At 43.2% G+C, this 10,937-nt stretch overlaps 1 protein-coding gene across 1 annotated transcript; it reads left to right on the top strand.

Moving 5' to 3' along the window:
- Nucleotides 1-7,489: 7,489 nt before the first annotated feature.
- On the top strand, nt 7,490-10,154 carry LOC104426331 (protein NRT1/ PTR FAMILY 2.9). Its single transcript, XM_010039334.3, is given in 6 exon segments — nt 7,490-7,852; nt 7,956-8,173; nt 8,469-9,022; nt 9,106-9,620; nt 9,623-9,843; nt 9,845-10,154. Coding segments are annotated over 6 exon segments (1,851 nt in total). The 5' UTR covers nt 7,490-7,671; the 3' UTR covers nt 10,007-10,154.
- Nucleotides 10,155-10,937: the final 783 nt, after the last annotated feature.

The following is a 10,937-nucleotide window of genomic DNA, read 5'->3' as shown; positions in this document are numbered from 1 at the left end:
TTCTTTCTTGGTCTTCAAATAAAACAATTGAAGGAAGGAACTTTCATTTATCAAGAAAAATATGTTAATGATCTTGTCAAAAGGTTTGGACTGAGAATTGCAAAAAGACCGACATACCAATGTCAAGTTCTTTAAAGATAGACAAAGATGAAGAAGGGAAGAAAGTTGATCAAAAGATGTACAGGAGCATTATTGGATCACTTCTTATCTTATCGCCTCTAGACCGATATTTTGTTGAGTGTTTGCATCTGTGCTAGGTTTCAATCGGATCCTAGAGAATCCCATCTCGGTGCTGCCAAACGCATCATAAAATACGTTGCTTCATCATCAAGCATCGGTCTTAAACTTCTGGGATATTCAAACGCAGATCTAGCCGGTTGCAGAGTTGATAGAAAGAGCACTTCAGGAACTTGCCAGTTGCTTGGAAGCAGAACAGTGTCTTGGTTTTCAAGGAAACAAAGTAATCGTGTCTCTTTCAACAACGAAAAGAGTATGTAGCTCTTGGAAGCCTTGTTCACAAATTCTATGGATAAAACAACAACTAAGAGATTTTGAAATCGAAGACTCATGCACAGAGATTAATTGCAACAACACCAGCGCTATCAACCTCACCAAAAATCCAATTCTCCACTCAAGAGCGAAGCATATAGAAATTCAACATCACTTTATTAGAGATCACGTTCAAAATGGAGATGTTTCAATTCAATTTGTTGACTCAAAGAATCAAACAATATACTCACGAAGCCTTTGGAGAAAAATCAATTTGAGTCTATACGGACCGGACTCAATATTTTGAGGTATGAGGATATCAAAGTCTAAAGACTTTCGTACTCGGAGCTTACAAGACTTTATCAACGGTCTTGTCTCGACCTTCGACCGTAAGTCTTTCTCTCTCCAATCTTATCTTGAAAAGGTACGATCATCGACTATGTTTAAATTGTTGCCGTAAATATTACATCGATTCATTTTCAAAAGGGAAGTTATTTTGAAATAGCTATTTTTACGGATAAAAACAGTTATTTTGAAAAGGCATATTTTTATTTCCTTTGTGACGATTCGTTTACTCTTCTTTTTAACCGAACGAGCACTATCGATTACTCTTCACTTTTCTATTCACTCTCTCTCAAAAACCCTAGAAAGCATCGATCTTCCATTCCCGTTTGTCTTCTTCTCTAAATCTTCAAAAAGTTATCATCTTTTTTGGGAAAGTCAAGCTAGGAAACTTCCAAACACTGTTAAAGATGTCTTCTTCACGAAAGTCGTCAAGAATTGCAAGCGGGGACCACAGAATGAGTGAGGGGCCTACGCACTTCGATCTTATCAAGATGAAGTTTCTCCCGGATCAAGAAATCGAGCCCACAACATTCTCGGCGGCGTCATTCTCCATCATCTAGTCCTCAAGGCGTTGTTCATCGGGAAGAAATCATCGAGGAAGCGGAGACTCGTAAGAGTTCAAAAGCCTCGCTTTTATCTACAAGCTATATCGTGCTTTAAAAGGAATTCGTACTCCTTTGAACTATGTTGATGATTTTGTTAAAGAAAAAGCATATAGGAACGAATATATCTTTACGAAAAGAATGGAAAGTTTGGGAATCGCTCGTAAAGGGGTGGCCGAGGAAACCCTTGCGAATATCCCAAGTGATCCTCGTGGACGGGGCCAAATCCCACGTAGATGGGAATGATGATGACAATTGTTCAGTTTATTTCAACCGAAAATGGGTATTGCGGCTGAAATTCAAGGAAAAAGGGGGAGATTTGTTCGCATCAAAGGAACAAAAGGATGCAGACTGAAATTACAAGCGTGGGGTAATAAACCCTAGGAGTGTGGACTTTGATTTTCCGGATGTGCTTTGTGAAAGTGAACTTGAGGGAAAAGTTCGGTTATCTTCAACTTGAAAAGTTCTGCTCACTCAACCGAGGCTTATGCTTTGATCGCTTACTTCTATTCAAATCTTAGCTTTTAGATGCGAATAGATTTTCCTTCATGTCAAAGAACAAGACTATGTTGTGGATATGGATATGCTTTGGCAAATGTGTTAGAAGTTGAGAGAGACAGATATCAACCGATTAAAGTTTCCATTGCTCGGGCCACACTTGAACCGGTGAAGGACAGAGAACAAGAGAAGATCACCTACTCAAGGATGAATGCATTCAACATCTTGCTTCACAAGACTGTGATTAATTGCCTTCGGCCAAAATCAACTTCCAAAACTGATGTTTCAAGCTCTGAGGCAAAGTTGATGTATGCCATCCTCTGTGGAAAGAAGTTTTCTCTCCCTCATACTGTCATGTTTCACATGTATAGAGCAAGATGAAGGACAGAGGTCAACTCCTTACCCAAGCCTTGTTACGAAGTTATTCGAGACATCCGAATATTCAGCCTCCGCAAATCTTTTTGTGTTCGATCATGCGATCTTATGGTGGTAGGACTGAAAATGGTGACCAAAATGCGTCCGGGAACCGAGCAAGGAATTGGAGAAATTCAAGGAGAAGACTCCCCGCCAAGTCTCATCAACTTTCTTCTCGCTAAGAGAAAGGGAAGGAGCCCATGGCTGCTCCATCAAAGAAAAGAAGAGCTCTCCTCGTTGAGGATGAAGATGATGACGATGACATCACCATCTCCGCAATGGCTTTGAAGAACTTAAGTCGTCTGTTCCACGAAGAATCGGAACAAAGGACGAAAGAAGCAGAGGAGAAGGAAGAAGAAGAAAGAGAAGCAAAGGAGAAGGAAGAAGAAGAAAGGGAAACAGAGCAAGAAGCGAGCAAGAAAGACTCAAGAAGAAAGAAGAGAAGGAGAACCCGAGGAAATCTCTTCTCCACCTCGTAGGCATGAAAACAGGGGGAGTTCGGGAGAAAGGAGTGACATCTTCATTTCCGGATGAAAGTGAAGGAGTTAGTCGCTCGCCCGTTGCACCCGTAAGATGTTTATGCATCTCAATTTCCGGAGGAAGGTCATGAAGCTTCATCGCCCAACCTGAGATTATGCCGATCCACCATCGTCTGCTTTTACTCCATCAGAACGAGCAGAAGCAAGTACTCAGACTGATAATGGAGCAGATTTTCGCAGAATCATGGATATTCTCTTGGAGATGAAAGGTCAGATTTATGCCTTGGGATGCGAAGTTCAAAGCTTGAAGAATGAAGGTCAAGCTTCTTCCCTGTTCATTAAATGAAAAGATGCAAGCCCTCTCTATTCGTAATCAGGCCAATGCCAAGAGTGAGGAGGTTGTACAAGTGAAGGAAGACTTTAAGAGGCCGGAAGGCATTGTTCGCCTATGGAAGATTTCCAGCTTGTCCGCGTTCCCAAGCAATCTTGATTTCATCTCATCCTTTTTAAATGATGACAAAAAGGGGAGAGATGCATGATTTGAAAACTTTCAATCTTTTTTAACTGTTTGTTGGATTGTGTTTAACTGTCTATTTGTTTTTGGAGACTTTGACTTTGTTTTGTGTCCGGATAAGAATCGCCTAGACTTGATTTGACCGGATTTGACTCGCTTCTATTTATCAATATTGATATCTTATGAATGGCTTAAATCATATATTGACTAACCTATTTTCGTGGTTGCAGATTCTAGTGTTATTCTATTAGCCATTTATTTCCATAAGATATGCATATGTGTTTGAGAAATGTTTTGCGGGTCAAAGTTATCCAAATTGCAGGAAGGTTTTGTCACCATCAAAAAGGGGAGATTGTTGGAGAAATCCTCGTGAAGAGTTTTGAAGTTGACAAAATGTTTCCGTCGCCTAGTCCGAAGGTCCGCACTCGTTAGTTAAAGTCCGAATACTTCCGGACAGCCGGACTCAAGACTCAAAGTCTATCCTCATTGACAGTCTCGATCCGTTGAAGAAAGGTTATCCCGAACTAGATGTTTTGTTCAGATTTAACCTTATCATCTTGAGAAGATCTCGTGGTCGGAGAAGACGTATCGTAATCCTTTGATTGATCAAGATTGATTCAATGACTCAAGATTCGATGATTGTCTAAATATTATTGGAAGGTTCTCGCTTATGGAAACCGAGATCCCGATTGTATGGGCGAATGCAAGATTGATGGGCTATCAACACGTTCCTTTAATAGCTCGAACGATCTTCCTAATTGATTCCGTCCAACGGGTAGATTGGAGGAATTCCTTTGGAAAGTGCCAACGCGTATGATGGCATAAAGGAGTATATAAGGAAGACGTTCTTAGGGTGCGTTTGGGAACCACTTTTGGGGAAAGCCTTTAGGAAAATGTAAATACCTTTTAGTTAAATGTGTTTTCCAAAATGCAACCGTGTTTGGTAAATTGTACTTTGAAAGCTCTTTGTAAAGTATTTTGAGCAAAATAGCATTTGGGAATTGCATTTACAAAGGATGTTTGTGGTAAAAAAAAATTATCAAAACAAAAATTAAAAAAATTGACCAAAGGGCGGTGGCGCGGCGACCTCCTGCGACCTCCGTGACCTCCTGCGACGCCTGGATCCCAGGGCAGCGAGGTCGCGCGACGCTGTCGCGACCTCCGGCGACGCCGGATCTGGGGCAGCAAGGTCGCGGGAGGACCTCGCCGCCCCAAATCTGGGTCGCGGCGGGGTTGCGCGACCCGCCCGATCCGAGGGCCGCGCGGTCGAGACCGCGCGCCCCAGACGGGCGGCGAGGTCCTCCCGCGACCCCGCGCCCCTGCATCTAGGTCGCGGTGACCCACCTCGCCGTGGGTCGCGGTGGTCGCGCCACCCCCGGCGTCGCTCTTGGGCGACGGTCGCGGCAAATGCCACCGCCGCAAAAGAAGAAGCTCGCGGAAGAAGAAGACCGCCCGCCCCCAGATTCGAGGGGGCCGCGACCCGGCCAGCTCGGTCGCGCCACCTCCGGCGTCGGTTGCACCACCTCCGGCATCGGCGCGCCACCCCTCGACGATCGCCGGCGTCCCTCTAGCGGTCAAAGGCCGCTCGCGGATCGCCCGAACGAAACCCCTGAGAAGATGAACAAGTTGCGACACAAGGGCAAGAACCGGAAAAACTAAAATTTGTGAGGATAATTTCGGAAAAAAAAAATATGAACAGTGCCCGTGTGGGCATGCCGAAAATGAAAGCCCAAGGCGTCCCCCGCCTTGGGCTTTCAGCTTCACAAATGCTGGCATTTAGGGAATGGAGGCTCAAAGTTTTTGCCAAACGGCCCAAAGATTTGGCCAAGTATCTTTAGACTTCAAAGGGGCTTTGGGAAGTGGTTCCCAAACGCACCCTTAGTTGTTTAAGGAGAATGCGCGATAGAAGAATTCCAAAGCAAGAGCTCCTATTTGTTTAGATAAATCTCTTGAGCGAATACTTGTATACAAAAGAGAGTCTATATTTGTGAGAGACCTTGAGGAGGTGTAATAGAATATCTACACTTTGTGGAATCAAGGCAAAGTCAGTCAGAACTTCTCTTTTGATCATAGTGAAATCCAGCCGGTGGGGGGCTGTCGGTGCGGAAGAGTGGACGTAGGCTTGGAATAAGCCGAACCACTATAAATCCAAGTTTGATTTTCTCTTCCTTACTCTCTCTACATCGATCGTATTTCAATTTGTTGCTTCCGTATTTGAGAAAAATTGTTTGTGCACATATTCACCCCCCTCTAGGTGTTTATACTAGCAATATCGCCTAGACTTAAAAACTTATATCTCTCTAAACCTCCAAAGCATAGTAACTTGACATATCTCGAAGTTGGCGGTGTGATGATTTACTCAAAAATTTTGCTAAATGAGATAGGTAAAGAGCAGGATAGCAGTGTTTTTCTCAATGATAGTCAGTGTGTTATTCATCTTGCAAGGAATCCAATAATTCATTCAAGAACAAAGCAAATTGTGTTAAACTATCATCATATTTGTCAATCAACAAATGATGGGACATTGTCATTAAAGAAGATTCTAGGTGCGGAACATCTAGCAAATATGTTAACAAAGGTTCTTACTATGAAGAAACTGAGGTTATGCATTGCCTCAATTGGCCTCCATGGTTAATGATGGGCAAGTCTCCGCACTAGCACAAGTTGGGTTATAAAGATGAGTGAAGATTATGAAAGACTATTGATATTTTGAAGATTAACCTCTAATGGGAGATTGATGGAGTCATAAAGTCTAACAGAGAAAACTAATATTAAAGCTCATAACTTTTACTGTTATTGGGAAAAAATTAATTTTCACGTTAAAGTGAAGAATAGAGCTTTTTACTACTATTAATAGCATACATGTAATTTTCATTATAACTATGTATACCATAAAGTCTTGTTATATATTATGGTGATATTTTGGTAGTTTTAATTCTCATACTCATACTCATGATGAAGAGATTACCGAGTTTTCGCTTTCTGATTTTGAAAAAAGTTTTCGACAAAAATTCGCCTATCTCCTCCTGTATTTTTCCTCTTCAAAGATTCATGTTCTTAACATTTGATCAATTTACTAAAAGTAGTTGATTAGATATTGCGAGTTCCTTTCTCACCTAATTTAAATAAGAAGAGAATTTACAATGATAAAAGTCACCCACCATTATCTTCATCGCAACGTGCACGTCGACTTAGACATGTACATGTATAAAAAATTCCAAGCCTCCGATCTTAAGCAACATTCAACTGAAAACCAGTTGGAAGAGAATAAAATTGGCGCCACCATAATTCTCGGCATTAAACAGAGTAATCTAAACGATTTGCTGAGCACAAAGAAACTTCTTGGAATGGAAAATAAAAAAGTAGGTCTTCAATCAACAGATTCTAGAACTTGACTAAGCTTTTAAGTGAAAAAAGAGAAGAGTTTTCGAACCATAAGATAATCAGTCCAGACCACTGCCTCACGGACAAAACAAGGCCCACTCTTTTCGTGTAAACGCGTTAGGTTTCCATGTCACGTGTCTGCTTTTTCTCCTCGGGATACATGACACTAAGCACAAAGTCAGAGAGTCCACAGATTGTCCTTTCATGAGAAAAACATGTTGCGGAGTAAAACCATTTGGTTGGACCGTTGGTTGATTGCATCAACGTCCACATCGGTTTTCAAAGTAAGACCCGAGTGACCTATTGACTGGAATAATGGGAGGTTTAGACTTTTGCGGCAGCTTCCTGGTATTGATGCTATAATATCAAATCCAGCGCACCTTCATCACCCGCATGATGATTTAATTGTTTTTGTTTTTTTGGGTCCTTTTGTACAACCCACTGGGGACGTTTCAACCAATCGTGGAGAAAAATGCTGTATGTCGACATGGGCTCTTACGTCAGCAATGACGACCGGTGGGAATCCACCAAAAGCTACTGAACACATTCAAAATTTTTCAGATTCAAACCTACCATGAGTACTCCCGTAGGGGCCATACTTTTTTTTTTGGTCGAAAGGGGCCATACTTTATTGTTGACGTTTGGACAAAACAAATCGCAAGAAGACAAGCCTCACAAGATTGTACGGTGATAGAATCCCTAAAACGAACCTTGCTTTCATAAATATTTTCACGCGAGAGAGAGAGAGAGAGAAAGATGGCATTGGTTCTCCCAATCAAGACTCGAGGGAGTGGAAGAAAATTCGGGTAGCCGGGATTAGGAAGTGGCATGAAAATTTGCTCCCAATTATTAAAAGAATTCTCCCGTTCACATTGACTATTTGGTCAATTATGCGACACTACAAAGTCCAGAGGGACGGGGAGACGGTAGGAGCATCCAACAAAGAATGGAGGACGAGAGGAAGAATGAGAGTGCACAGGCCATCCACCCCACCAATGGAGAAGCCACGGAGAGAGAGCACAAGCTTGTCAATGGTAGCGCCCAAGAAATGGAGGTGGAGGAAAAAGCTGTCACAAGTGAAGAGACCATCAACTACAGAGGATGGAACGCCATGCCCTTCATCATAGGTGACCACAAAGTCTCTTCTTGTTCAGACCCGCGATAGAAAATTTCTCCTTGTAAGCCGTAATTTAATATTTTCCATGGGGAAAATCTGAAAAAACTTCCCAGGAAATGAGACTTTTGAGAAGCTGGGAGCAATCGGGACCTTGGCTAACCTCTTGATCTACCTCACCACCGTGTTCAACCTGAAGAACATCACAGCCGCAAACATCATCAACATCTTCAATGGCACCACCAATTTATCCACCTTGATCGGTGCTTTTTTGTGTGACACGTACTTTGGCCGCTTCAAGACCCTTGCGTTCTGTACAGTCTTTTCTTATCTGGTAATTTGTTTCTCCTTCTTCTTGATCTCTCTCATGTCGAATCCATGTTGGACACACTGATACTGGGGCTACAAGCAGTTATTTAGTGCAGAGCAGACACCTCATGTCAGAACTATGCACAGATTTGGCATGCTTGAATTTTCAATTTCCATTGCCATAGGGCATGTTGTTTCTGATCTGATTCACTCTCAATAGGCAGCAGCAACTACTATATGGTTTGTGCTACTGGATTTAGGGTTTTCATTTAAGCGAGTTGCTGTCCGAATGCAGCTGATTTACTGCCTTGTTGAATTAGGGCTTGCAAGTGATACAACTAACGGCAGCATTCAAGAATCTGCATCCGCCGGAATGTGGCAACAACACCACATGCGTTGGACCAACAGCCGGCCAGATGGCCTTCCTATATACCGGGTTCGGGCTGCTGATTTGTGGGGCAGCCGGCATCCGCCCCTGCAATTTAGCATTTGGAGCAGACCAATTCAATCCCAGGACCGAATCAGGGAAGAGAGGGATCAACAGCTTCTTCAATTGGTACTTCTTTACCTTCACTTTCGCACAGATGGTCTCGGTGACGCTTATCGTGTACGTGCAATCGAACGTGAGCTGGGCGATCGGGCTATTGATCCCAGCAATTCTGATGCTCGTATCATGTGCAATCTTCTTCATGGGTTCGAAGATATATGTGAGAGTAAAAGCTCAGGGTAGTCCACTAACAAGTGTAGCGCAGGTCATCGTTGTGGCCATAAAGAAATGCCGACTTCCGACGCCCGTGCAACCCTGGCACTCTCTTCATAATTATACTCCTCCAAAAACTATCAACTCCAAGCTTCCTTACACAGATCAATTCAGGTACTGAAAATGAGCTGCATTGACATGTGCTGGATCTACGATCGTGTTCAGAGACGAAGCTTAATTAGTTCTTTTGTCATCAGGTGCCTCGACAAAGCAGCAATCGTGACAGCTGAAGACAAAAAAAAGCCGGATGGATCATCGGTTGATCCATGGAGACTCTGCAGCTTGCAGCAAGTGGAGGAAGTGAAATGTATTATAAGAGTGATGCCAATTTGGGTAGCGGGTGTGTTCTATTACCTTGTCATCGTCCAACAAAACACCTATGGAGTCTTCCAGGCCACTCAAATGGACAGACGCCTCAGGAACACCGGCTTCAGCATCCCAGCGGCATCGTATGGTGTCTTCTTGATGTTGAGCATGACAATCTTCATACCCATCTACGACCGACTGATTGTCTCATTCCTCCGGAGGCTTACCGGGAAAGAAGGCGGCATCACACTCCTCCAGAGACTGGGCATCGGCTTGTTTTTTGGCGTGCTAACCATGCTGGTGTCTGCCATAGTGGAAGAGCGCCGGAGATCAATAGCTCTGACGAAGCCCACTCTTGGGGAATATCCAAGACGAGGCGCGATTTCATCAATGTCAGCCTTGTGGTTAATCCTCAGTTCACACTTGCAGGCCTCACCGAAGCATGCGCATCGATCAGCCTTGTTGAATTTTACTACAAGCAGTTCCCCGAGAACATGAGGAGCATTGCAGGTTCTCTGTACTATTGTGGCATGGCAGGCTCGAGTTACTTGAGCAGTCTACTCATATCGATTGTCCACGAGAAAACAACAGGAGCGGAAGGCGGGAACTGGTTGCCAGAGGATCTGAATAAAAGGAAAATTGGACTATTACTATTTCCTGATTGCTGCGTTGGAGTTTCTGACCCTGGTGTACTTTCTAGTGTGTGCAAGGTGGTACAAGTATAAAGTAACAGATGTTGTCGGTCCTGAAGCGGATAAAGAAATGAAGCAACATGAGCAGAATCATGTTTGAATGTTAGTGTCAGAGGATCAGATCACCACATTCATCTCACTGAAAACTAGGCTTCATAAAGATTTTCGTAGCAAGTTGGTTTAAGATATGTAGAATTCCAATAATGCTTTAGATATTAGAAACCTATTTATGCAGTGACTTTGGTTTATACGCGCGACCATTATAAATATGTTTACATAATAATTTAGCCCAAACCAAAGAAGTTCACCCATTAAGCTAATTCCTACGAGATAGATATTTGCCGATTTTGTCAAATGATGGTAGATGATCATGTATGAGGGAAAATTCCAAATAAAAGTATGAAGTACTCTCATTTTCCCAAATAATGACTCAAAAGTGAATTTTGTTTCAAATAAAAGTTTGAAATGGCCAAATTATCTCAAATAAGTATTTGAAGTGGGTTTGTTTCAAATGAAAGTCTAAAGGGGTTATATCAATTTCAAAAAATGGCCTAAACTCTCTGAACCAAAGGACTTTTTCGTCCTTTAATTTATTTTTTATATTTATTTCTTTTTCTTTTCTTTTTTTTTTCTTTATTCTTATTCCTCTTTCCCTCCATCGGCCATGACGAAGGTTGCTAGACTCAGGCGAGGGCCACCCTCATCGGCATTGGGCGCAGGGTCGCCCCTTGCTTGGGCTAGTGAGGGCCAGCCCCACCGACATTAGGGCGAGGGTGCTCCTCGCCAAATCAAGCAAGGGCAACCCTCGCCCTCTTCAACGTTAGGCGATGGGCCCTCTTCGGCGTTGGGCAATGGTTGCCCCACCGGCATCATGCAAGGACTATAGGTAAGGGCGCCCGACACTGGAGAGGGCATGGGCCACCCTCACCAAATTTGGCTCGAGTGACCCTTGCCCCACCTAGCCCAAGCAAGGCGACCCTCATCCGACGCTAGCAAGAGCAACCCTCACCAGCCTCATTTTCGCCTAAGGC

Source organism: Eucalyptus grandis, chromosome 11 (genome assembly GCF_016545825.1).
Source record: "Eucalyptus grandis isolate ANBG69807.140 chromosome 11, ASM1654582v1, whole genome shotgun sequence".
NCBI classification, from domain to species: domain Eukaryota; kingdom Viridiplantae; phylum Streptophyta; class Magnoliopsida; order Myrtales; family Myrtaceae; genus Eucalyptus; species Eucalyptus grandis.
Note: the sequence above shows the minus strand (reverse complement) of the source record. Positions and strands in the feature narration are given on the sequence as shown.